This window comes from Grus americana, chromosome 2 (assembly GCF_028858705.1).
Source record: "Grus americana isolate bGruAme1 chromosome 2, bGruAme1.mat, whole genome shotgun sequence".
NCBI lineage: Eukaryota > Metazoa > Chordata > Aves > Gruiformes > Gruidae > Grus > Grus americana.
In genome coordinates, this window is record NC_072853.1 from 28,177,786 (window position 1) to 28,205,570 (window position 27,785).

The 27,785-nt window shown below is 39.7% G+C and overlaps 1 protein-coding gene and 1 long non-coding RNA gene across 2 annotated transcripts; one reads left to right on the forward strand and one right to left on the reverse strand.

The window, feature by feature from the left end:
- Positions 1-2,829: 2,829 nt before the first annotated feature.
- Positions 2,830-8,775, reverse strand: LOC129203295 (uncharacterized). The gene is made up of 2 exons (XR_008575976.1): positions 8,699-8,775; positions 2,830-4,274 (listed from the first exon to the last, which is right to left on the reverse strand). It is a non-coding gene; the product is annotated as an uncharacterized LOC129203295 (long non-coding RNA).
- A 996-nt stretch (positions 8,776-9,771) lies between these two features.
- CALB1 (calbindin 1) lies at positions 9,772-27,312 on the forward strand. The gene is made up of 11 exons (XM_054817574.1): positions 9,772-9,975; positions 10,313-10,389; positions 14,759-14,833; positions 19,580-19,663; positions 19,752-19,808; positions 22,753-22,830; positions 25,318-25,373; positions 25,469-25,508; positions 25,595-25,648; positions 25,779-25,850; positions 26,252-27,312. The coding sequence occupies exons 1-11, from the start codon at positions 9,894-9,896 to the stop codon at positions 26,363-26,365; spliced, it is 789 nt and encodes a 262-aa protein (XP_054673549.1). The 5' UTR covers positions 9,772-9,893; the 3' UTR covers positions 26,366-27,312.
- Positions 27,313-27,785: the final 473 nt, after the last annotated feature.

Below are 27,785 nucleotides of genomic sequence, written 5' to 3' on the forward strand. Positions count from 1 at the left end.
TCTAGAAAGGTGCTGGAAAGGCTTGCTGAAGTTAGCAAACTTTTCTCAAAGGTAAAGGCTCTGTTTCAAAATCTTAAGAGCAGCCATGCAAAACACTCTTAATTCCTTCACTTATCTGTACCTTAGATAATATCTCAGAGAAGAGGGGAAGACTCAGCCCAAAAGGCATGCAGAAAATTTCTGAAATAAAGAGAATAGTGGAATTTTGAATGGAAAACCAGAATGAGACTGCTCTAAAGTATGTGTGGTATGCACAGAGCAAGCTTTTGGTTAGACGAGCATAAGCTCCACAGGGCAACTGCAGGACATGGATGGAGCTGGGCTAGTCTCGGTGCCAGCACAGATCTTTACATTCTGGCACGTCTGTCCTTCAGCCTGCAGAATGACTTCAAAAGCAGTTACAGAAGTTCTGGCTGCACCAAAATGGGAGCAGTTTGTCTTTGTATGTGTGGCTGAAGAAAGTCACTCCCATACAGGTCGAGGGAGAAGGTTAATCTCTTCTCAGGGCCTCCTTTAGGTCTAACACAGGCTCTGTCAGACTGCAGTGTTGCTGGTATTGAGCTACCATGTTTTGCTGTTTCTCAGGTGATTTATTCAATTCTTTGTAAATTTCTGGGAGATTTTCCTCTGCGCATTCTGGCCATGTATTCATGTTTTGTTTCAGGCTGCAGAGGACCTCATTTTGAGGGGATGGCTTTTATCTGCCACTTTTGCCTTCCATGCTTTTCCATGGCACAGAGTCAAGTTCTTCCTTACCCTCCTCCGGGTTGTGGGAAGACTAGGGACGTGATGAGAAGCAGAGGGACAGACATTTCAAAATAGTCATTCTGAAACCGAGCAACTGAATACAGCCAGCGAGGCATTGCTGAAAAGTCGCGGGGAACCTCTGGCTATTATTCTCAGTCCCAGCAAATCTGGGATAGGTTCGCTTCAGACAAACTGGCTCTCAGGAGCCAGCCTAGGCACCTGAATATGTGGGATTTCCATGCTCCAAGTGAAGAGCCCTACTGCAGCTAGCAGTAGATCACAAGGAAGACCTGTGCAAAACATCCTGCTGGTGGGACTGTGGAAGACAAGAGGCTTTCTGGGAGTGTCCCTGTGCTTCTCTCACAAACAGACGGAGGAATAGAAACCTGGAGCTGAGGTCAGTCTTGTGTTGCAATTAGGTGAAACTGAGAGAAAAACACCTGGGCAAGAAAGTTTGTGCCCTGGCAGGACAGCGGTCATTTTAAGTTTTCGTGACACATTTTTCCTGTATGGTTGAGTGCAAAACTTGATCAGTCAGTATGTCCGCAACATGTACTTTTTCATTTCTTTGCTTTGCTTAGTTTATAGCTATTTAAATACAAGATGAACTTTTCCTGATTTACATTGCTTCCGCCTGGTCAAACTGGCAGTGCTGTTGGTAGCCACTTCTACTCCTTTAGCTGAGGGCAGAAACCCCCTCCAAAATCTTTTCATGGCAGGTACTAAATACTCTCTCTCTCAGTGCTGAGAAATAATGCAGCAGGTTGGGCTGCACAGCCCTTAAACTTCTGCAGGCTCCCACACCACCGGTATCGCACGAGGCATGGTGGGAATAGCCTTGTAATCCAGGTCAATCTCAACCGAGAAGTAACAAAGAACTTTGTGAGACTGGAAAGAGGGCTGTGAGGCTAAAGTTGTAAACTGATAACAAGTTGGACACACTGCACTCTTGTGTTGTGAAAGCCTGATGTTTAGCTTCTGTTTGCTTTAACTTGCTAACATTTTCCATTCTCTGGCTGTTGTAAATGTCATTTCTTTCCAGGATCACAAGGCCAGGCCCTGATCTTTGCTCAGAAAAGGGTCCAGGTCTTATAGCAAACTTGCTCATCATAATTGTACTGCAAACCTTGGACAATTTTGATAAGTGGTTATGTTACGAATTGTTGGAAGGAAAGCTTCTAGTCTTGAACACTAGCGCAGGCAGGTAGAATGGATCGAATTTTGAAATAAAACAAAATAAATGCTTTTTAATGTATCATTTACAAGCTTCCAAGAAGCCACTGTGCTTATCTGATGCTGAAATCATTTCCAGGAGCTACTTAAAAGAAGCTGTCAATTCTCTTCAGAAGTGATATGCCTTGGAGAATTAATAAAGAGATTCCTTACTAAATTTCTCTTTTCTGATCTTGAACTCATCTACAAAGTAAATTATTTAAATTTTTAAACAACATTAAACTTTTTTTTTTTTAATAGATCAGAGGGATGGAAAATACTGTTAGCAAGTCTGCCTTCCCAATGTAATGTTCTATTTTCTTGATAAAATCACACATATTTTTTAATCTGTGGATAAGAAAGGAGATAAGCTGGTGGAAATATGAAAAGTAAAAAAAAAATAAAATAGCAGAATGCAGCAGTCTATGTAAAAAGAGCTCATATCATTTGGGAGATAAATAGTATATGGAAGAGTTATTCTTCCTTTGATCTGCAAGATTACCAGCCATTGATTTTCAGGGAGAGCCGTATATAAGAATGGACCTTGCAGCTGAACTACAGTTGGTGGTATTTTGCACAGAAAAAGTAAATAGAGTTACATGCCTGCTTCTGTAGACTTCCAGTCGCAGTGATCATTGATCACACAGATTTCTGTCCAGACCAAGAAGTCACATTGCTGTGCAGCAGCATGAGATCTTTATTACAATGGCACTTACGTCATTTTTGCTGAGCTAGTTTTGAGTTCAGCAGAGTTGAAAGATGAACCTGTTCACCTTAGAATATTGTTTGCTTTATTTATTGTTTTTTCCATATTACACTTTGAGACTCTCACCATGTAATTTTACTGCTTTGAAGTTGTATGGGTTGACCTATAACTGTAATAAAAGAATTTGGAATGAGATAACACAAGTTTTTCCATTATTTACAAAAGGTTAAGGCTACTTATTAAACACCTTCATATTCCATAACTTTACTAAAATGAATACTTTTTCAAGCAACTGTTATGTTGTGGTAGACCCTTCCAGCACACAGATTGGACAGGATAGCACTGTGCTGTGAGCTCAAACAAGAAAAACCCTCAGTTTAAATTTTTAATTCAACCTTTCTGAAGAACACTGCATTTCCTAGTTACAAATTAACAGTATGTTTTCATCCTGCATAACTACTCTAGGACACAGGTTGTGTTTCTCGTGATTTACGCTCTTCTTAGAGAGCATTAAGTTCAGTTAAGAGGATGTATGGAGAACAGAGGTGAGCATTTTGCTCCCATTCTGTCCAGAGGGGATTGACCCACAACACCATTCCACTTGGATCCCACCACTTCTAACACACCTCCAAATTGCACTCCCAAGTTTTGGTCACACACTCAGCTTTTCCTCCAAGTAGAATAACGCCCCATGGATGTTCCCGGGCTGCAGAGCAGGAGTCCCCCAGGGTGCACCCCGCAGCCCTGGTCCCCCACTCACCCGCACTGCGGTACCGGTGGGCGTACTCTGGAGTTTCCTTTCAGCTGTCAGCTCAAGTTTCTTTCCAAAAAAAAAGTCAGTGCTCAGGAAGTGAGGACTCTGGGAACAGGGACCACTAACACACACCCAGCTCTCCTCCCGTTTTGGAGCTAAAGCTCAGCCAAAGCGTGCATACTGCTCTGTAAGCTAGACACAGGCTGAGTGGGTAGGGTAAAGCGAAAATGTTGTAAATACTCAAAAGGAGCTCTAAAATCCTCCAAAGATACAGACAAACCTCCTAAATCAGGATCCTAAACTTCCAGCAGTCTCCCAGTAAGATGTCTCGCAAGATGGGTCTCTGAAAGCTTCAGTAACCGACCACCACCAGTAGCACTAACGTTCCAGTTAACTACTTGCTAGACTACAAAACTGTGCTGAATTTGCTTGCAATTGCATGCAAATACACATCACCCAAACTGCAGAAAGACAAAAACCTGGTCTTGCATATAGCAACATAAGCCACTAGAAATCCCACTGGAACTCACTGAAAATCATCATAAACATTGGATCAGACTCTCAGAGAAAGCACTGGGTCCAGCCAGTGCAGCCCATCCCCACCCAGCCCGTGCCAGGCAGAGAGCTCAAGGCAACAGCTGAAGATTTCCTCGTGCGAGGGGTAGCTTTGGTGGTAACGGTAACTTCACAGCACCTCACACCCCACCAGCGTGAAGGTATTATGGGATGGTGGCAGGTGGGTGAGAGGAGCTGCTTTTCCTGACGTGAGTTAGGTCATCCCCAAGCTGCTTTCTCTGGTATGAGTTAGGTCATCTCTGAGGCTCTTCTAAATCTCATAGTTAGGCAGGTGTTTGCCTGCAAAATACAAGAAAAAACATAGGTAAGCATTATCTTAGAAAAGATGGAGGTAAATACAAGAATGCTGCATGGTTTCACTTTTTCTTCTTGGTTTCCTAGTTGGTCTATAGTATTGTGGAACATCAAACGGATCTCATCCACCTCAGGTGCTTTTCCTGGTGGCACTGATACATCGACACCCCATTACAGCCTTTCATGCATCTGTAGCACTAACATTTTGTTGGGATTCCTTCAAACAAAAAAGCCATTCTCCCATGCCTTGAGCCACAGGCTGTCATGCTCCCTTCCCTCAGGAATTGCTGGGCTGGAGGGAGGTGCCAGGCCAGCACCACCCGGGAGGTCTGTGTTGGGCATCCAGATGGTCCGCAATGTGAAGAATGAAATGTTCTGATGGCTCCAAGGACTTTACAGGGTGGGAAGACATGGCAAAGCATGGACTTTGGGCCTTCTAATACCAAGGAATCTGTTGTTGAGTATTGCATTGTCATCAGTATACTGGTGCTTGGAAAGCAACAGATGAGACTGTAAGGGTATAAAATAGGTAAAAAAGGGATGAATTAGGCCCTGGCTTTGCCTGTCGGAAGGTTATGTCTTAGGATATGCTGCAGTCTGAATTTACGAGTGGCTCACCAATTTGCAGTTTATATTAAAATACATTTAACGTCCTTAAAATGATTTTAGACAATTCTGTCTGGTGCATGAAAAATTTATTTCTATATAATTCTGTCTTTGAAAAACAGTGAAGGCTCACGTAAATCACTATTTACATAATATATTTCCTGTGCAAATAGTGGTTTACCATAATGACTATATAAGCCAAGGCCAGCTTAAGATAGTGTGTGCACTTCAATACTGCATCTTCTTTTTTATTTTTAAAGAATACAAATACTGATTGAAATGTAGATAAAGAAGAAGTAAGCAATAAATTATTCTGTAGTGTTACCCAAATATTTTGAAAAGACACGTTCCTCCACCCACGGCCTGCCATACTTGCTGGCAGTTGCACACAACTTGAAGCTGCCTTCTAGAGCCCAGTGCTACTTCTGCAAATTCTGCCACAGCCCAAGCCAGGTACCAACACTGTTCCAGTTGTTCTGTTTGGTTTATGTGTCAGGAGTAAGCTTAGGGATCTTATTTGAGTACCTGGATCAAAGATTTACCTGGGGGGGGGGGGGGAAGAAGTCTTCCCAAGGTTTTGGTTTCCTAGGATCACTTTATAAAACACCAGCCCTTACCTATCATCTGGTCTGCAACTGTCACTACTAAGACTGACATTAACAGGACTCTGTACGGTAGAGGTGTTTGCCCTTGTTCAAAATTAACATAACCTACATCCCTTTTCTCTTATGAAAGGCTGTATCTATCGGCTTTAAATATTTAATACTTATGTGGTTGGGCTCAAGATGAAGGGCGAGCCTGCTTTTTGTATTTGCTTAAGAGATTTTGAAGTCTAAAAATTTTGTTAAAACCTCGTCCATCCTTCTAGTTCTGATGCTTTTTAGATACGTGTTTTAATGTGGGAGTGTAGAAGAGTGTACAAGAGACTTTCTCCATATCTGACAACCGTGAAAAGGTTATAATTAAAATCTAGGCAATCACTTGTTTCAAAATGCTTCTTACTGTGATGGTTCACTACAGGAAGGCAGGGCTGTAGCGAGCAACAACAGTCGAGGATCAGAATTTCCTTCTACATCTCTCAAGATTGACTGTGCTGCTAATCATCACTAAGCATCAAATGGGAAAGAAGATATTGATAAGTGAAATCCAGCCTCGTCTCAGGATCACACGTGAATTTGGCATTTCAGAAGAGAAGTGACACAACTGTCCCTGTCTTTCACGTGTCTTCTGATGGTGGACTGAGAATAATTGAGTAAATAACTTCTGTTGTCCTTGTGGAGTGTTTGTGTTGCTCACGTAGGACATTCTCATTTGAAAGTTCTTGCATTTGGATCTCTTTTGGTTTCTGCTCTTCCAAATCAAGTTTGTGATGCTTCACGTGATGCTGAAATATTGGTGCTTTCTGACTGACAATTACTTACCCTGTTATTTCTTGCTTTTATTTGGGGGATATTTTAGGTTGGACTGCTATTTTAATTGGCATATTTGATTTCCACAAATGTTGACAAACCCTTGGGATATTGCAGCTAGACACTCTTCAGAGAGTGAAGACAGAAGTCTGGTAGTCAGAACTAGGAAGTCTCAGAAAACCCACATGCAAAAAATTATTAACGAAAAGCATTTGAAGAACAGCTATGAACAACAAATGTTTTCAAAGAATATCATAGTCACTTAGATTCTGGGTCAAGTTCCCAGCTGGCTTCAGTGTAGCACTTCTGACTTCTGCCACATATGGATCTGGCTGATTTTTTGTAAGGAGAACTTCAAGTAGCTCTAGCTAAAATGAATGACAAGGCTTAGGCTTCTCAGTGAAGTAATTTGTTAATCAATGTGTATATATGCATATCGCCATACATATAATTTGTGAAAATATGAAGAACTTTGTCCTTTTATAAAGCCCTCTAGAGTCACTGGGACTTCCTTGGGTTATGGATCACATCCTGTATATATCTGCATTTTTAAATTTTTTCCAGTGCTTCCTCTTTCAATGGAAATTAATAGCTTCTTGGAATTGAAATGACCACTTTCTGATTTAGTTTTGCATAAGAAGCAGAGTCCAGTGGGATTAAATATGAATGGTGGCTTGGTAATTCATTAATCATGAAAATATGGTGTGCAGTTAGTTAGATAAGTGATTATTTTTGCATGGAAATGTCTGCTACTTTTATGCCTGTGCAGGATCACTTCAAGTGCAGCAGTGAGAACATACAAACCCATTCACCTCCATATGCTGTTTTACAAAGAATGCACAAAGATACATAAATCCTCTGTAGCCAGTACTGATTTTGTAGATGTCAGCATAATGAGAGGGCAGCACGTCCAAGTATCCTACCTGCACACAATCATACATGTTCCTGTCGGGGAGAAGCAGAATATTTTGAAAATTCCTGTGAGATTTTTTTTCAAATCCTCCTGGCCACATATGATCTATGTAAAATATTTTATTCTGAGAACTTCTGAAAATGTAAACATTACAGCTCCTGTTCATTTAAAAGTCTGAGCAGTCGGATGAGCAAGATTGGGCTGGCCCCAAACAGTGCTAAATTCTTCTCTCCCAGTGAGCTGCAGCCTTCTGGGCCAAGGAAAAGTAAAAAGCACAAGATTTGATGTGCCATTGGAAAATGGTACACAGCAACGTAAGATGCAAGTCAGAGGACTGTTGAAACAGGTTCAGTGCTCAGTTTCCATTCGTGCATGCTGCTGGAAGCTGAAATTCTGCACTGAATGGAGTAATTCAATACGCTTGGCAAATATAAGAAGTTGCCTCACTGGCACAGATCTCTTCTATCTGAAAATGATGGAAATGCCAGTTCCACCTTTGTCTCCTTCCAGTGTCCTTGCGTCACTGGCACCCCGTTGTCTTTTCCAAGTACAAAGGATAATCCCAGGCTCGAGTCACTGTGCTTCCACTCGCCAAGGCCAGGGCCCTGCCATGTACTTGCTCCTGGTAAAAAAATGAATCCTCTCTTTTCTTTGTTGTCATTCCTACTTTATGGAAATGCATTAGTTTCAGATTTTTATTTTCAAGACAAGATGTAGGCAGACTGCAGAAGTTCTGACTGCCACAGAAATCTAGTACTCTGAGAAAGCCATGCCCGAAAACCCGTTCCTAGATGGGAAATTGATCCAGCCATGAATTTTATTTCTTTTTCACATGGAGAAACACAAAGCCTGATTGAAAGCAAATATTTAACATTTCTTCAGTCCTTTTGCAAGTGTATAAGGTATTTGTGGCTGTAAAACTATTCTGAACATTTTTCACTAATACAAACATTTTGAACTGAAGGGATTAATAATCAGATTCTTGTGTCTTTCATTTTAGCTGCTTTGTTCAGCAGCTTGCAAAACACAGACCAATATGATGTATTTCTTGAAGAACTCACAGCCAAACAGGAGCAACAGAATGAGAGAAAGCTGCACATAACAGGTGGAGAAACAGGAGAATGGAAAGATGGATGGAATCAAGTATAAGGTCTCATGATTACTTAATCGCTATGCCCACATCTTGTTCCATAATGCATACAAGATTTCAGCCACCCAATCTACTGAAATCCCTCTCAGGACATGTCAGCCTTTAACTAAGCATCCACCTCTCATCCTACTGGGTTATCCATCCCCCTTGGCATTTTGCTGTCTTCTGTTCTGCATTATTCCATCTTTTTTATATCCTTGCACTGCATGTGAGACTTAACACAATAATGAGTAGGACAATATCCTACTGTTGCTCATGTCAATCACTTAAGACATGGAGATTCCCGGATTTCCCGGCTGTTCTCATCCACCATTCTTACTGTACTACCTACTGTATTTGGCAACGTCCTGTCAGCCGATCGTCTTGGCCATCGAACCATGCTAATTCAATGTAGCATCTGAGGGATATTGCTGGAAGGAAGAAGGCAGTTTCAGTGCTTCAGAGTACCCAGGAAACCCTAACGAAGAAACCAAGTCATCCCAAAAGGGACTTCATCATTACTAATGCAATACAATGTTACCCTGTGACAAAAGGAAGATCTTTGGTAAGCTGCTCTGTCCCCTCCCACCAACCCACTGCTATAGGAGGGCAAATCTCCAAAGCTGGTCTATCAAAAAATATTCTTGCCCAGTCAGAAGTGACTGTGGTAGTGTCCCTCACACTTCTGCACTGGGAAAGAAAAGAGCTTACTAATAAAGTCTTCCATACTTACCTGTTGGGATGAAATTACCTCCTAGGGCAATATATTCAAATTTACCATGCCTGTTCCCATGCTACCTCAATATGGGTATCTCAGTATCCCATGGTATCTTAGTGGGAATATCAGTTTAAAGGGTTGCAACACTTCAAAAATTGAGTCTGTGTGGAGCTATCGGAAGGTCTGGTTTGGGGATGGAGCAGTGAAAAATGGATTCCTCGCACCCCACACGGTGTCCCATACAGCTTGTTTGAACCGGGACATCCTGCAGTGCTATTAGCCACGCTCTGACATCCAGGACCCTTTCCCAGATGGAAGCCCGGTGGCTAAACTGGGAGACTGTGCTTGCCCTCTGTCCCCCACGTCTCATGGGCATGCTTTCCCACAGCGAGGGACCCGCAATAACTCCTGGGTCACCCAGCGCTGCTCCGTTTGCTCGAGGGCCTCCACCTGGGGCCAGCACACCCCTCACTCCGACCCACGCTTAGGGGTGACCGTCCCGGGAGCGCCCAGCCGCGGGGGCCGGGGAGGGTGCCGCCGGGCTGGCCCCAGCCCTGGAGCCGCCGGCGGGAGACCCCGGCCCCCCCCCCCCCCGCGCAGGGCGGGGAGGCCGCGCCGGGGCCCGCGGAGAGGGAGGGCAGCGCCGGGAGGAGTGGCCCGGCCGGGACGGCCCCATAAATAGCCCTCGGCGGGGCGGCGGCGGGAGGAGCCGTCGGAGCCTTCGCCGCAGTCGCCGCCGCCGTCGCCGCGCCGGCCGCGGACAGAGTCAGCACCTCGGACAGCGCCCCGCCGCGCCCCCCCGCCCCGCCGCGCCCCCCGTGCCCGCACCATGACGGCGGAGACCCACCTGCAGGGCGTGGAGATCTCGGCCGCCCAGTTCTTCGAGATCTGGCACCACTACGACTCCGACGGTGACTCCTTCCCCCCCGGGGCGGCGAGGGCGCGGGGGGGTGGGGGGTGGCGGAGGGAGGGGGAGCAGGCCCGCGGGAGGCTGAAGGGGGGGACCGGGACCCCACCGCTCCCCGCCCGAAGGCAGCCCTGGCCCCGGTCCCGCTCCGTGCCCGCTGCCCCGCAGCCTCGGGGCGCAGTCCCGGAGCCCTCAGGGGCTGGGGTCGGTGCCGGGCGAGGCGTGCAGGGAGCCGCTCCGCCGGGAGGGAGCACACGGGTCAGAGACGTCCCTGGCAGCGCTGAAGAGCGGAGAGAGTTTGGAGGGAGCGGTGATCGCAACCGTAAATCTTTCTGTTGTAGGCAATGGGTACATGGATGGGAAGGAGCTACAAAACTTCATCCAGGAGCTGCAGCAGGCACGGAAGAAGGCAGGCTTGGTAGGTTAATGTTTCACCCTACTTTTCCGTCTTCTCCAGGAAAAGAAGAGTTTTCTTGAGCCAACTCCAGTTCCCTGATCCCTTCTGTTCCCTGTTGCCATCACACAGTTCATGCACAAGCCTCACTGGGCAAAGGGAAGTAGGCTGGTTAGAAATTAGCAGGTTGCAAATGAAAAAAATCATCCTCTTTGGAAAGGTGAGGCCAGGGTCCACCTCCCTGGAGAGCAGGTCCCACTCACATCTTGCCAGGCTAGGAGCTAATACTTCTTACAGTGCTTAAAAAAAAATAAATCAAGAAATGCACGGACATTCTATTTTGTCTTGGGTGGGACTTTACGTCATTGCAATTAATCTCACCTGATCCAGATATGTACTGATACTAAGAAGGAAAAAAAAAAAAAGAAAAAAAAGAAGAAGAAAAAAAGAACACTTCAAGTTAGTTGGACTCTGTTTTAATTTCGTACCTAATGGGCAGTACAGGCTGAAATGCATTTCTGCCCCTCGGTGGTCAGTAAATAGATCTGCAGATGACTGCTAACCACTTTGTGCCCTTCACAAGTGTTATATACCAGGAGTATGAGTACCAAATCCCGGCACTGTAAATTGCTCAGAGGGACAGCAAAGTTCTTGACAATGTTGTCAAAACAATTCTGTGTATAAGCTATTAAAGTACTAATTATTAATTTCCTCCAAACTATACCTACATGAAAAAAAAACCCCACAGAAAGAAAGAAAGGAAAAAAAAGAAAGAAAGAAATGAAAGATTCCATGTAAAGATTTGAACTAAAATAGAAGCGAACCTTTTTAAAAAATAAATTGCCTTTAAAATAATCAGTTTCTAAAACAGGCCACTTAGGTTATATATTGGAGTTTGATGCTAATAGAATCAAATTAAATGAATCTGTGCTAAAATACTTCTGAAGTAACAGAAAATATAATTTAACTGGATGGTATGTGTGCATGGGGGAAATAGATTAATACTTCATATAAGAATACCTCCAAATTGAGCAATAGCTTTATAATAATTAACTTCACTTTTAAAGTTGCTGTCTATTTTAGAAGTAAATGCAAAACATATTAATATGAATCTTAATTTATTTTGTGAAAAATGGTATCTTCTTATTAATTGTTTGAGCGTAGACTTCATGCATCTGAAAATCTGTCTCCCAGCAAAGCTTCTAATGTTACTGCAGTCTTGGTAACAGTTAATTCTTCTTACAGCCGTTGGTGTAGGCACTCATTTTCATGAGTGCAAGTAAGTTTAAACTAAAATTTAAAAAACAAGCAAACAAAAAAACCAACTCAAAGAACACCAGAAAATTGAGAAAGGAATGTGGTTTTTAGAGGGAAAAAGTCTACTTTTTTTCACAGAGAACATTAAAGACGACTTCAATACTTTTCGAGTATTGCAACAGAGCAAATCTCTCTTCTGTGTTGAAGTGCATGAAACTTAAGTATGTCCATTAGAAAGAAGATATTAAAACCTGTGTATATTTAGTAAGAATGGCATTCTTATTAGAAATGTTGATATGTTATTCAGTAATTAAACAATTAATTAGAAGCTCAAGGAAAAAGATATTTATCATTTTATGATCAGATTCTTTTCTCTCTCAAAACGAGTGTGCATCTCTTCTTAAAAACAGAGCCTGCTCAAAGTAACACATAAAAGCCTTGCAAGATTATTCTTATCTGTTACAAATTTCATCATTTATGCTTTTTTTTTAAAAAAAAAAAAACACCTCTGCCTATATCTTACAGTATATTTAAAAATGTTCGGGTGTTTAATTAAGTTTTCCTTTCCCATTTCTCTGATTCAAACCTTTTTTTTAGAGTGTTCTGCTGAAAAGAGCAAGCTACAGCAGCAACATAAAATTCAGTACTTGATCCATTGGCTATGCCTTTGGTAGATGTTACCTTCATCCCTGAAGTCTTTTTCTGGAGTATGGATATATGTCATCTTAGGTTTCAAATCTAAGCTGATTCTTGGATTTGAAGGCTCATTTGCCAAACAAGCATCTCATTAGTTCGTGTCTTGTCTCACGGGATACTAATTCAGTAGCTTTGAATTTCTATTCTTTTGCCAGAAGGGACACATTGAGAAACTAGCGTAGGTTATATGTCATTTCCTCAGCTGTCCTTCTTTTAACACCCCAAAGCTTCTTTGTCATCATTAACTTCTGCATTTCAGGTCACTCTCCTGCTCACTATTTTTGAAATATTCAATTATGCATTCTTCATAGCTGGATTTTACATCAGTCATGCCATATGCATTAAAGAATCACATTGATTCTGTCATTGAATAGGATGGTTTAACATTTCCCAATATTCTTCCCAACTACAGAACTGTTCTAATTATGTTCTAATTCTAATCCTTTTATTAATCCACTCAGTAAGTCTGTACTTTCACAGTTGCTTTTTCTCAGACAGAGCAGTAGCATGCAGCCTGATTCACGCTAGCCTAAAGAGTAGGTGTGTACTTGGAGGTTTTAGGGCTTGAGCTTTTCTTGGGCTTGTGTCTTTTTGCTTCATGCGTTATGATAGATAGCGAATTGATCTGATATACTTTCAGACATGTTGAAAGAACTGCCTCTTTTTTAAAGATAAAAGCTATATAAGCATATAAGCATCGCTTCCATTTACTGTGCCCCACATTTCTGTAATACGTTCTCTATTTCGATATGCCAATTGCCCAAAGAAACTGTGGAGTATAAGTGACTAACACAGAAGTTGATAAGTCAATAAGTGGATCTTGGTTGAGCTATTCCACATCTGTTTCTTTCTTGCTCTGCTTATATAGACAATGACGATATTTCTCCACAGAAATATGTGATTTAATAGATGAATACGATCACGTAAGTCTTTTTGTAGTGCCATCTATCCTTGTATTTTCAAATCATATGGAAAAAAAGCTTTTTTTTTTTTTCTACAGCTCCACTTGGTTGGATAAGCATCTCTTAAGTTTTAAAAGGGGAGACTGAGGTGTGAAGGGCTAATTTCTTAATTTCAAACATCAAGCACTGCATCTATATCAAGTTTAGGACTGGACTTGGTTAAATTTAGGCAACTTTTTTTGACTGAAAACATTTATTTGGATAACATAACTTGAATAACTCATCAAGCAGCTCAAAAGCAGGTGAAGTGAACACTAAAAAAAAAACCCCTCTCTGAATAATGTACTAGAAGACGAGCATTCTGTTTTAACCTGCAATCGGCTGTGCCTCCTTCAACGGCTGGACAGTGTCTGGCAAATATTTAACCAGGACTAATTAAAATCCAGGTGTCTAAATTCTCCATTCTATCCACTAAACAAACTCATCCCCACTTTGGGATCATTAGATGAAAGGTGACATTGAAGTACATTGTATTAATAACCACATCTCTAATTAAAGCCATGGCAAATTACTAACCTGCCATGGATGACTTTGACAGAAATAGGATACTAGGCCATGATTGTATCAGCTAGGAGGAAGTGACATTTTAGTTAGCTTCAGCAGTTGAAATTTGGGACAAACTACAATGGACTTTGTACAGTTGAGATTCCCTCTGTCTCCAGTGAGAGAATCACTCAGGTGCTATATAATCAGATCTATTATACCAACCTTTGCCGTAGTCTAGAGCGAGGATAGCCTTTAGAGAATGGATGTATAGCAGGGACCATAATTTATACAAAGAACAATTACGCTGGCTTTACTCTGTAAATACCTCTGGATTTAAGGTACTGCTCAAACTCTTCTCTCTCCTAAAACTGCCTCTCTACATTTCATCACTGACATTTTGACTTTGTTTCTATGATAACCAAATACTAAACAGTGAAAAATATGATATCATGATGAGTTCTTTTAGGGCTAAAATAGCATCCATTGTTCAGGAAAAATCCACCCAAAGATGTGGCTATTTTGGTGTTCAGATGTATTATACTGAAATGTTCCTTGTTTTGCACTGCCTTCAAGTTACTAATTTAAAAATGAAAACTGAGAAAATTGACTAATAATTGCCTAGGAACTTCACTGTCATCCTCTTAAACAAAGGAGCTGTTATACACATCTTCCAACACATCTGTCTTTATAATTTTTTTCATTCTATAAACTAAAATAGGAGTTCTAAGTATTTAGATGCCAATCATTCACACTGACTATAGTATAAATCCTTAGGAAGTGAAATTCATCACAATGGCATTATTCATGATAAAAAAATACTCAATTTCATTTAAACTTGAGGAAGCTATCTGCAGTGTGAGTGTATCTGCAGTGTAAGTGTGAGTACTTCATTAAGTGTAGTATATTATTTGGCAACTAATAGAGTATTCGAGTAAGTTTACATATGTTTCTCTGTAGCTTAAAGTAATGATTCTCTCATTGTAACTTTGTAGGATTTAACACCCGAAATGAAAGCTTTTGTGGACCAATATGGGAAGACTACTGATGGAAAAATAGGAATAGTTGAGGTAAGATGGTTACTTTATAACAAAAAACTGAATTATTTACTTGTAGAAAATACATTTAGCACAAAACAATGTGAGCACAATATGTTAATATTTTGGATTTTTAGTTACACAGTAAATTTCGTCCTCTGTCTTAAGATCTTCAGTATTTTTTTCTCTAATGAAATTTTTTCAGTAAAAAAAGTAAGGTATTCTTTACCCCTCTCTAGACATTTCACTACACTTCCTCTAACTTTGCATGCCTTATTCAGTACAAATAAGCATCAACAGCAATTTAGTTTTCCTGCGAAGCAGGTAAAAGCTCTATTTTAGAAATGTGAATTGTGAAAGTTAAATGTGATTTATTTCTACCTATGATTTTGAACTAATGCTCTGTGAATGCGGTTGGGCAATCACTGCATGTAATCTATTCTAAAAAATACGTGTATGGTAAGAGAGCAGGTTAGTCATGTTAAATTTAAAGAAAATTTTAATAGTAGTTGTCATCCAGTTTGTGAAAGATCAGGATTTCTTATGAATTCCTTTCTTGAACTTTAACAGAAGTTCAGGCAGAAAATTCCCCTATTCCTTACCTCCACTTTCTAAAGAGGCACCGATAACCAACCCCTTCTACACATGCAGCCGTTGAACAATCGTATGGTTCAGACAGCTTGCTGGGAAGGGGGCAACCACTGTGCTTTCTCTCGCTTTCACTGCTGAGTGCTGCAAGTCAAAAAGGACAGTTCGCTGGGTTACAGCTTCAAAAGTCACTTTTTCAAGCCTAAATCTACAACTCTTTTATGTCACACTGAGTGTTGTGAGACTGTGGTTTTATTATTAAATGCTTTTTTTTTTTTTTTTCTGATAATAAGAAATATGACCTAGAGAGCTAATTAAGAAACAGCTGGAAACAAGCCAGGTCTGCAAAATTTCTAGTGACCAACTTTGGGTCAGTAGCTAATTTTAAAGTAGAGGACTGAATAGAATCTGTAAAAGTCAATAGGAAGTATCACTGCTGATACAATAGATCGTTTCAGGGTATCTTTTCTCCCCTGTCATGTGTCTGAATTGCATAAACTTGTTTAAATGCATATGTAATTATGACTAAACTACCATGGAAATATGAATAGTTCATTTCACTTGCAGCTATAATTGTTTTTTAAAAATGCATCTTTTGACAATACTTAACATTGATCAAGTAGTTCTGCATCTAAAAAGAAATAATGTTTATTTGGACTAAGGAATTATTTAGTTTTTGACTAACAAATACTTATTCATTTGGTATTGAAGAATCCTATTTAATTTAGTATTTTTGAATATATGTAATAGCGAGCATTGGATGCAAGGAGAATGTGTAGACAGTGCCTGAAAAAGACTGTGTTTCTTCACTTAGGAAAGATGAAAGTTTTACCTTTCGAATTCTATTTCTGATTCTGCTATCGACTTAATGGGTAAAGGTGAGCAAATCCGATAGGGCCTGATACTGTGCGGTGCTCACCACCCCCAGTGAAGTGCCAAGCATGCTCAGCAGCCACGGAAGCCATTGGATAGTGACAGTACTCAGTTCAGTGACTGAAGGGACTGTCTCCCTTAATATAGCAGTTTCCTAACCCAATAGCTATATTTTATTTCACTTACATCAGCATGAACCTTGATTTGGAAAGTGCTGATGGGATGCAGATGAAATGGGTTATACGTGCAGAGCAGTAGGATATTAAAGTTGGTATTTGGACTTGATTCTCCTTCCTTATAAATAAAAATGTCCAGATTGTTCCCATTTACATATTACATCAAATAGTTGTTCTGGAAAAGTGTATAATGTTGTTTAAAAAAGAAAAAAATTATGTAAAGCGATTCAGACTCCCAGCCATCATAATGAATCCTCCAGCATCTGACTGAAAATGTCCTAGCAAATAATGAGTTTTCAGGACAAGTCTGTTGACTGAGATAAAGAGGAGGCTTCACAGAGGAAGGAGTGAATTTTCAGCTCCGATTAAGTGTCGATTCTGCCTTTGCAAGCATACTGCAGTTAGTTCACTAGCTTTTATCCAGTGCCCTCCAGCTAAATGCAGAGCCTGACCTGTCCACTTGCTTGTCATTGTGTAAGGGACCTTTCTTTCCCCTTTTGTACTCATTCAGACCGATGCTTTCACTAAAATGTGGATGTGAAACCCAGGTTTCAAAACTCAGGACTGCAGTAATTCCACATTCAAATTATTTGAAGCTCACTGCTGCCATAAAAATAACTACTTATTAGCCTAAAATAATCTTTTTATTCCCATTCTCTATTATAGGATTTTAAAAAGCAAATTCACTGTATTAGGTGAAAGGAATTTTAAAGAGCATTAAACATCAACAGAATTTACTTGGAGAATGATTTCTAGAAAATAGTTCTGATATTGTTTTAAGTACTGAGAATATTTTTTCTGCTAGGTAACCTTTAAAGATGTACCTCAGTCTGTAGCGGAGCAGAGAGGAGTCAAGCCAGTCTCAGGCTTTGTGGTTGTCCTCTGTTGCTCACGATGCAGAAATAGTCGGCATTCTCCATAAAAGCAGCGGAGCTCACAGAAACACTCACTAAGCTGCTGTCGCTGCCATGCTTGAACTTGTAGCGGTCTGCACGCTTACTCAAACACGCTCATGGAGTCCCCCCTATGGTTATCCTCACAAAGAATCGTCATTAGAAATAGAACCAGGTTTCCGTGTTTCCTCTCTGTAGTGGTATAACTGGGACTGAGAAGTCGAGCCAGTTTCCATACAATCTCCTCATCCCTTAGTAATGCAGAGTTTTCCCCAAAAGGCAATTTAATGTTATTTGATGCGTGAGCTTGGAGAACAACTGGACTTCCCTTTAGTTATATTGTTTCTGTTACGAAAAGATTAAAGACTTCTTTTTTGGCAGAAGCCTGAGCTAATGCAGGGTATTGAGCTACTACATCTTTGTGAGGTAATAGCCTGTGCTTTCCCCTGAGTCTTATAAAGGGTGAAAGGTATAGCTTAAAGTGAGGTAATTTTCTTCCAGAGGGAATATATTCCTGTACCTCAAATACACTTTGGTACTGACAGCAAGCTGCTAATGATTCTTTGGAAAGTTCCTATTTTATATTTACCCTTGCAACGTGTACTATTTTACAGCACCCTTGCAAAATTCATCCGAGTTAGATATGGAGGTCCCATGAATGACATCTTATTTGTAATTTCCACACATGTAAACTCTTTCCATTGTCATAATCAGTCCCTTCCCCCAAACTCTGCTTATTATTATAACCAGTTCTTCCATTCAACACTTATTGTTGAGTAGGAATGTTGATTTACTCTAAAAATCAAAGCTCCCCTGTCATGGCAGAAATAAAGAAATTTTTCCATAAATCGGTACTGTTACATACATCCAGCTGTTGCGTACATATGAACACATACTTACCCACACATGTATATGCTCTTTATAACGGAGTAGGTTTTGAAAGCCGCTGACAAAAACACGTTGTTTAAGTTGATTGGGCAAAATGATAAACTCTGATGGACCTGACAGTCTGCCATCAGCTGCTCCATTTCTGTAAGGAGAGTGCTTTGATGTATGTTTTCAGTTCTACCAACACTTAAAGAATATAACTGATTTCTTGCACAGAAAATGTTAGAGAAACGAGAGGTCTGTCTCCATACCCTTGTTGTGCCTATAGGGTGAGAGGCAGAGCTGAACTCACCTGCGGCGCTGCTGGAACCCATTAAAAAAGCCTGAGCAATTTGGCAATAGCACTGAAACAGACAGAACAAGGGATTTGAGGGTGTGAAATGAATGCAGAAAAACCAAAATTTGAATCAAAATTTTAAGATGGGGCTCCAGAAAGTCTGCAGATGTCATTTTTCATAAAAGAATGCAGCTAAGAAATCTGTCTTTCTCTTCCTAGTAAGCACAGCTGGTCTATTCTTCGAGTAAAAAGTTTTCTTTAATCAAAACACATTTCATACATTTTGAGGACAGAAAAAATATTGGGCTTTTGTTAAAAACAAATCATGATTTTACATTAAATTATACAGCATACTCTCCATCTTCTACATTTGTCACTTGCCAAAATTGAGTTATAGTAAATGAACATTTTCAATAATCAGTACAATAATGTCTGATTTTAAAAAAGCCTTTTGTAGAGCAGAGGCACTGGAAGAACGACCCCTGATTTTGCAGGGCTAAAAGCCCTTTTGATTTCTTTCTGGTATTTATAGCTCTTCTTGAACACATCTCTGTGCCTGGCAAATGCTCACCGGTTGCCATCCCCTTACCCTCCCCACTTTCTTTTTTTATCATGGTTTTTCCGTATATTTTTCTGTTTACCTACACATGTGTTCTTCATGCCAGTGTTCCTCTCTCCTTGGTACCTGTGAGTAGTCTATTTTCCTCACTTTCTTAATTCATGGTCTTTCACACTTACCCTCTACATCCTTGCGTTACGTTTTCCCTTCGTGCTGATTCTAAGGTTTTCACCACAGATCCTAACTCTTCATGGGTGACATTTTCCCCCTCTTTCCCCAGCTACCCCTTCAGTAAAGTGCTGTCTTACTCCTTCCTCTCAGACCTCACTTCTATGTGACCTTGATGAATATGGCAAAGCTGGAAGCCAGAAGCCTTTCAGAGGCTAACAGGATGAAGCTTCCTGTGGGACCACAAAAGAGCAGTATCAGCACAGATAATTTCATACTCTTTTAAAAAAAGACTTTTAAAGGCTCAGCTGGCCTAATGAAGAATCAAAATTTAATCTTTCTTAAAATCTGTTGCAGCTTGCTCAGATATTACCGACGGAAGAGAATTTCCTGTTGTTCTTCAGGTGCCAGCAGCTAAAGTCAAGTGAAGACTTCATGCAGGTACAGTATGAAAAGCTGTATTTTGTACAATCATCCAAGACCCGCTTGCCATAAATATATCATTAAAGCATTCACGTTCTGATTGCAGACATGGAGAAAATATGACAGCGACCACAGTGGCTTCATTGATTCTGAGGAACTTAAGGTAAACCAATACCTATGAGTATGCACGACATGAGAACAGGCATTGAATTACAGCCTGTGCTGCTCTCTGTTTCTTCAGATACCCACCCATGCATGATTTTGCATTTCAAACATGACTGAAACTCTATTCTGATCAATGTTTTTTAAAGTGTCTTTTAATTCAGATGTTTGTCTCAAGTGACTCAGGGGACAAGGTACTCTAGCTTAGAAGTAAGAAAGATTAAGAAAGCCAGGTAGGCCTCTGAAAGCTACGTTCTTTTTTTGGTATATTAGGGAGGACAGCTGTTTTGTTGGGTTTTTTCCTAAGGGCGTCACTACCATTAATCGCTACGCTGCTGGACAGATCATGCTCTCGCAAGCATCATGTAAGCCTACAGTTTCCACTGTAATACTGTTAGGCTAACACAACTGGAATTCTGTTGCCCCTGCTTGGTTTACTTGGTAGGATTTTGGTATATCAGCTTTAATATGCACAAATAAGAGCAGAATCAAGATTGTTCCATTAGCCAACTCAGCCTTCCAAAGTTAACAAACCTTAAAACTAGAGTGATTTACCTCCCTAGTCATAAAACCAATAAAAATGTGCAGATTCTCAATCACAGAATCACAGTGGTTGGCGGGGACCTCTGGAGGTCATCTGGTCCAACCCCCTGCTCAAGCAGGGGTTGGAATATCTCCAAGGATGGAGACTCCACCTCTCTGGGCAACCTGTGCCAATGCTCGGTCACCCTCACAGTGAAAAAGCATTTCCTGATGTTCAGAGGGAACCTCCTGAGTTTCATTTTGTGCCCATTGCCTCTGGTCCTGTCGCTGGGCACCAGCCTGGCTCCGTCTTCTTTGCACCCTCCTTTGAAGTGTTTATATACGTTGATGAGGTCCCCCCGAGACTTCTCTTCTCCAAGCTGAACAGTCCCAGCTTTCTCGGCCTTTCTTCCTAGGAGAGATGCTCATATACAACAGCCTCTGAGTAGAAAGGCGCCATTTTCCATAGTTCAATTGCACTTGATACATTACTATAGCTTTAAATTCAGAGCAGTCAAAACAATTCATAGCAAGAGAAAGACCTAGCAGTGTTTATCTATCTAATTTGGACTATTTTGCCCATATATGGTACTCTAAAGAAGAACTACATAAACTTTATTAACTAAAGCACAGGGAGATCAAACTGTCTGAAATTCTTACAGCTCTTCTGTTCAGAAGAGGAATCCACATCAGACGATTCACATCTTTTTTCCTTTTCCCTTCCTCTTTGAGTTTGGTATCTGTGTGACGTTTGCTGAGGATCCTACCTCAAGGTAACCCTCAGACAGACAAGCCCATTCTTCTGCTGGCTGGTCACAGCAGGTCGGTGTATCTAAAGTTGGTAGGATCAGGAGTAGGCCACGCATGTAGCACTAGAGAACTCTCCAGCTGTTAGACAATGCCTTAAGGACTGTTGCCAGCTTCTGTATTTTAAAATAGACTTAAAAAGGCAGGGCTGATTGAGGACCAGCAGAAGAATGAAGACATTTTAACTGGATCCCTAATGTTCCCATCTATCTTGTGCTGCGAGGTTTTGTCCACCTCAGAGAAACAGGCTATTTCAACATGTCAAATATAAGACATAAACGTCCAGTTTTATTTTTAGATCAGTATTTCTTGACAAGCCCAAACATTTTAAGTATTTGCTATGTGAGGAGTACACCCACTTACAACTTTGTAAGAGAAATTTAAGCTGGAAATCAGGAAAACTTTCTAACAATAGTAACGGCAGTGGAATATGTTGTCTAAGGGGGAGGCAGACTCTCCACCACTGCCTGTATTTAGGAAAGGTTTGGCAGTAGCTCAGATCAGACAGTAACTCAGGAAGTTTAGGTATAGATGATCCTGTCTGGAGACATGGAGATGGACTGGACAGCTTTTTAATGTCCTTTCCAGTTCTATTTTCCATCAATGCACACAAGATTAAACATGTCTCTGTAACGTCCCTTTACAACTTTTCAATCATGTTCTTTGCATACAAGCTACCAGGAAGGCCTTCCAGCACCAAGAGGGACAGTTTGGAAGAACTATAGTGGGTATTAGTCATATGACTATTGACGTAGTTGCATTCAAGTTCAAGAATGTCATCTATGTACAAATAGATTTTCTTATGAGCGATCCCATTTTCTGTCTTGAAATGTGGCGCAAAATTCCACAAAGATAATGACACTCCAACTGATGACAGTAATTAGGTACTTCATTTGGCATTGACAGGCGTATAGACATCTCGGGTCTTGTAATGCCCTTGTTAAATAAATTGATATCTTTCTTTTTTAATGTCACAGATCTAGTACAGAAATTTAAACCATGGAATGGGTGGAAACAATCTTAGTTTTTAAAGTAAAAATGGCTGGTGTTTCAAGTCATGTTACTATATCAAAATCACATTCAAAAATTGCAATGAAACTAGCCGCACACATTTAAAATACAAGGTAGGAAGGAGCAACGTAGGTTAACGTTCACTTCTAGCATTGGGTACTGCCATAGGCAAGGAGAAAACCTGATTAATCATTGATTTTTTCTGTAAAATTGTTCCTATGTTCAAGAAGTGATTAGGCATCCAAGTTTTCAAGGAGACTCAAGGTTAATGACTTTAGTTTACTGATAGAGCTGATTAGGAAGCAGTATACTTGAAAACCAAACTATTTCTTCCAAATTCACAATACAACAAATGGCATACAATGCAGAAAGTTTTATGAGTCACTTTTTCCAAATAAAACTGTGCCTTATACTTGAATCGATCAAAAGAAACTGTTATATTCTTAGCTGTTAATTACTACTTCTTTTCATACTTATTTGGAACTTCAGCAGTAAATACTAAAGTGGGAGTAAAATAGTATCTCCCATTAATCTGAAGTTAGCAAGTCAAGCATTTTATACTGTAGATAAAAATTCACCTATTACTCTTCTATTTATTTTAACAGAGCTTCTTGAAAGATTTATTACAGAAAGCAAATAAGCAGATTGAAGACTCAAAGCTAACAGAATACACAGAAATAATGGTAAGATTATTTACAGGCATATTTCATCAAGACTGGATTAATCCAAAGTCTATCTTTAGCCACTGGAAGACTCCCAATGACTTGGAGCCCCACCAGGTCCTAATCAGGCTGTGTCATTGCAACAGTGAGATGACTGTGGCATCTAGCACTGCAAGTACTTCTGCAGCTACAGAGCTTTGATGGGTAGTTTCCAGTGCCGCTTAAAAAAAAAAAAAAGAAAAACCAAACAAAAAACCAAACCCTCAGGAATTTTGAATCTTCTTGGTATTTATATGATATTAGACCATACCATAGTATTTTCCCCTGTTCTGCTTCCCTGTGCCATTAGTCATAAAATTAAAGTCTTCACAGTTCACAGGAGAAAAACTGTACCTGTCATAATTACATTATTATGTTTAGGTCAAATTTATTTAGGCTTACTTTCTATGTTTTGCCTTCTTACAGTGCTGTAGTGTCTGCCCCTTCTTAAAAGCCGTCACTACGTGGTGGCTTTTTAGCAGCTTTGCAAAGACCTCACTCTTTCCTTCTCCCCTCCCTTCAAGAAGCAGAAACCGATGTTTCAGATAAACACTAGAACAAATCCGTCACTTCCCCAGCCTTAAAGCAGCCCGTCCTTGGGGCACCCCTTCCATCCCACCACTACGGTGCTCCATGGTAAAGACCGGAATTGGCTTCTGAGTGGATGTTTCAAGAAAAAAAAAAAAAAAAAAGAATAATAATTCTTGTCTTTAGGAAATGTATAACACTTCTTTTTTTTTTTTTGTTTTACCAGCTTGGTTTCATCTTAAAATATTTTTAGCAATCAAAAATGTGCAAGGTAAACACACTAGCCCTCAAACTGACCTGAGAATGGCTGATCAAAACACTTGTGTTTTTCCTGGCAAAAGTTTTGTGGTTTGTTGTACCAGTATAAACTATTTACCTAGAATTGTCACTATTTATTCACTGGTGAAGATGTAACATGTATCCTTTTCCTTCAAGGAGCTTTTTCACCTTCATCTTAAAATGTGCTTTAAGTTCTGGCCTCTGCAGAGAGACACAATGACAAAGAATAAGAAACAAATTCTGAGGCCAGCTCTCCCCTAATCTTCTCAGAAACTAGGAAAAAAGACTAACAGAAAACATACAGTCCTGAGCAGCTGCAGGCAGGTACAGCCAGCCGCTAACAACCCATCAAAATACAAAATAGGTTGACTTCACAGCTGCCACTGCTTACCTCCCCCAAATGCAAAAATCTCCTTTCACGTGAACTGCATGCAAGGCAGATGCTTTTACAGACGGACAGGCAGTGTTAAAGACAACCAGGGTGTTATGTAGAAATAAACGTTTATAGAATTGGTCTCTCTCCTGGTCTCCTTTGCCGTTTATTGTGTATTAACCAAGTGAAACTGGGTCTTTTTTCATGGCATTAATTCTATCTTTAAAAGGATATACGCTTATCTCAGTACAGGATGCCGCTTCTCCTCTTATCTAAAAATTACATCTAAAATTACTGTGATTGAAAGTGATGGGATGGAGTGTGGGTGGTGGTGTTTTCAGTACAATGTCTAACAATGTTTTGTACAGTTTTCTGCTTTTGTGACTCTTTTATACAGCAAAGGCAAAATAATCTTGCAGGTAGAAAAATGGAACTATACAGACATAAAAACTGGGAGAGGAAGTCCCACGCAGGTGTAATATCTCCATTTACTTTTAATAACGAATATAAACTGTTTGTGCCACTCAACGGCAGGAGCTCATGCTTTCAGGAGCTCAAAGGAAAACACGTCAATACAACAGGATGATTAAAAAATATTAGAAAGAGTATTCGCATATTATGTCAATTACATTAATATATTTATTTCTATAATTTAATTATAATTATTTGGAGACATTTAATTGTCCATTTTCATACCATCAACAAAATGTGATAATCTACAGCATCTGTTCCCTCTTTTCTTGAAATATATCACAGAAACAGAACGTGATCTTTACTTAAATATTTAGACCAAGCAGCCAATTGAATGAAATGTCTATTATTTTCTGTCTAAGGAATCGAATGCCTTGGATTCTATTGAACTTTGCCCAACTGTTGTTTCACATTTATGAATAGAGAATATTGATACTATTATGAGATCATGACATGAAGTCAAAAGTAAAATGTTATCATGTCAACACTCCTCTCATTTATACATGATTACAGGTGCGTTTCTCATACGGGACATTCATCACTGTAGGCAGGTTAAGACCTACCCTACAGTAGGTTAGTCAGAATTGTTCATCTGGTTTCTTATCAGGCTTTTGCAGTAGAATTAATTAATATAAATTACTTCTTCAGTACTTCAAATAAATGTACTACACAGCAAACATCACAGATTAAAGCCTGGGAGGATTATTTCAGCATGAAATAAAGGCTAAATTCAACTGAATTTAAGTTTTCCAGATAAGTGTTTTCTTCATTATGTTGATTAATTTTGATTAGTAATGTAGAAATATATATTCTTTCAGCTCAGGATGTTTGATGCAAACAATGATGGGAAGCTGGAGCTTACTGAACTGGCCAGGTACGTCTTCTGGCTCTTTTCACAATAAATGTCATGTACCAATTGCTGTTATGGAAACAGTTAAATATTTTGACCTTTGTTTTTTCTCTCCAAAGACTACTCCCTGTACAGGAAAATTTTCTTATTAAATTTCAGGTATGAATATTCAGATTCCTAAGGTAACCTGTTACCATCACACAAAACTGGTGTCATTAATTATTTTTTTTCCTTTTGGCATTTAGGGTGTCAAAATGTGTGCAAAAGAATTCAATAAAGCCTTTGAGATGTATGATCAAGTAAGTCTTCAAAAAACCTTTTTATTACTTGCGTAGTTTGATGGCACTTATTTTCTGAATTTGTGGAAAACTAGCCATAACCTCTGGAAAAAAAAAAAAGTTTAAAATTATCTGTAATATTATTTTTCAGGATGGCAATGGCTATATAGATGAAAATGAACTTGATGCACTACTGAAGGATCTCTGTGAAAAGAACAAAAAGGTAATCCTAGAGGGCTTCTTTCCCCTTAGAGATTAGATTTAATTTGGATTTTAATGACACTTTAATCCACCAAATTAAGACAAAGAGCTTCTAAGTCATAATTCCTAAAGTCAAACTAAAAATCTTAGCAGAAAACATAGCAGTGTGAATCCTGAACTAGAGGAGCTGTGATTACATAGCAACACTGTCAAAAGCCTGCTACTGAGACATCAGCTATCAGCAATCCAACGTATGGCTATAATATGGTTAATATATAAATACATAAACAACATTTGCAAGGTTGCAAATGAGAATACCCTTCTTTTATTTCTTTTTTCCTCCCCATTTTCTGCCATTGGAAGCAAACTCGTTCATGCCGGTAACTAAACAGGATTCTAAAGTATGATCTGTTCTTTAAATAGGAACTAGACATTAACAACCTTGCGACATACAAGAAAAGCATCATGGCCTTGTCTGATGGAGGAAAGCTTTACCGGGCAGAACTGGCTCTTATTCTCTGTGCTGAGGAAAACTAGAACTCTTCTATCATGTCCACTTAACTAGTGATGTACTCTATCTACACAATAACTGTGCACTATAAGGGAGTAGGCTGTATTTTTAAACTGCATATAGAAAATTAGCCAGGATGTGTGGCACATTCCTTTCAGTTTGTTTCTATACTGTTTGTAATGTACAGTTTTTGTAACAATAAGATTGATAAAGAGAATGTCTATGTTTGGGCCAGTCTGTATATTCAAAAAGAAACTAAAATATGTCGGGGTTGGTTTTGGGTTTGGTTTTTTTTTTTTGCTTTCATAAACACGGCTGGAAAAAAATTAAACCTGCTGACATTGCTGTGGTCATCATATCCTTTGACACTTGCAACATTTCTTGTTGAACTAGATAACAAAAAGGTCTACAGATATCTTTCCCCATTACAACTAAATGTGGTTTTTTACATGCAAAACATGAATTCAGATTAAATATGATCTAGGTCTGAATTAGGAAAGACTTGTTGGCATGTCTGATTTCCAAAATTCAACAAGGCACTAAGAAATACTTCCAGTTGTCAAACCACCCACTTACAGGTCTGTGCTCTCTGCAGTTTTTCAATTACTCTTCTCATTACAAACTCATAGCATATAGACAAAGCGTTTATCTGAGATAGATCTCCATGCAGTAGTTGACAAAAATATAGTGTTTTCAATCTAGCTGTTTAACTTTACCGAATTTAAACATAGGCACTTCAGAAATAAATGCCTTTAATCTGTCTTGGAATCCTGGCTAAATGACAGGTAGCATAGTTAATACACAGATTAACATATGATATTATAAGTGTACCTTTCATGACTATTGCTGTGTCAGAGAATATGACAATCCATTTTCTAAACTATTTTCACATTTTGCAGGTTATAATTATTCTAGTAAATTGCTGTTTTTACATCATATTCTGTGTAATCTATAATTAAATTTAATATCCTAACATTGTTGGTGTCTAGTTTGTCTATCTTCTGGATTCTTTTTTCTGTACCATGTAAAGGACAAAACAACTATTTAAAAAAAATGTGCCTCCTTGGATCTTACACTGAATTACAAATCTATAATAATAGTATGAAAATTTAACACTAAAAGAAGCAAAAGATCTAATATGTATTTTATACCAATTTAGTAATTTAGTTTATACAGTGGGTTCTGCTTTTTCTTCTGCTAGGGAGGTATTTTCTAAATGGGAACTATAATACAGAAACAGTTCTGTCTTCTTCCATCTTTATTTTTTTGACCTTGCTCTCTTTTTCCTTTACACTGGTTTTATGCCAGCCAACTCCACAAATGCCCAGGCCATTGCTCCCAGTATATACTGGTGTAGGAAGGAAACTGGGCTGTGTCTTAAAGCCAATAAACCTACGTTGCCTCCATGTACAACTGTTTCAGAAGCAACTCCAGGTTAGCAGACTA

Bases quoted from the DNA above. Each gene is read 5' to 3' on its own strand.
- CALB1 (XM_054817574.1), top strand. From the start codon at position 9,894: ATGACGGCGGAGACCCACCTGCAGGGCGTGGAGATCTCGGCCGCCCAG. The intron at 19,664-19,751 runs GTACAGTATGAA...TTCTGATTGCAG, and splicing joins CAAGTGAAGACTTCATGCAG to ACATGGAGAAAATATGACAG. The intron at 19,809-22,752 runs GTAAACCAATAC...TTATTTTAACAG, and splicing joins TTGATTCTGAGGAACTTAAG to AGCTTCTTGAAAGATTTATT.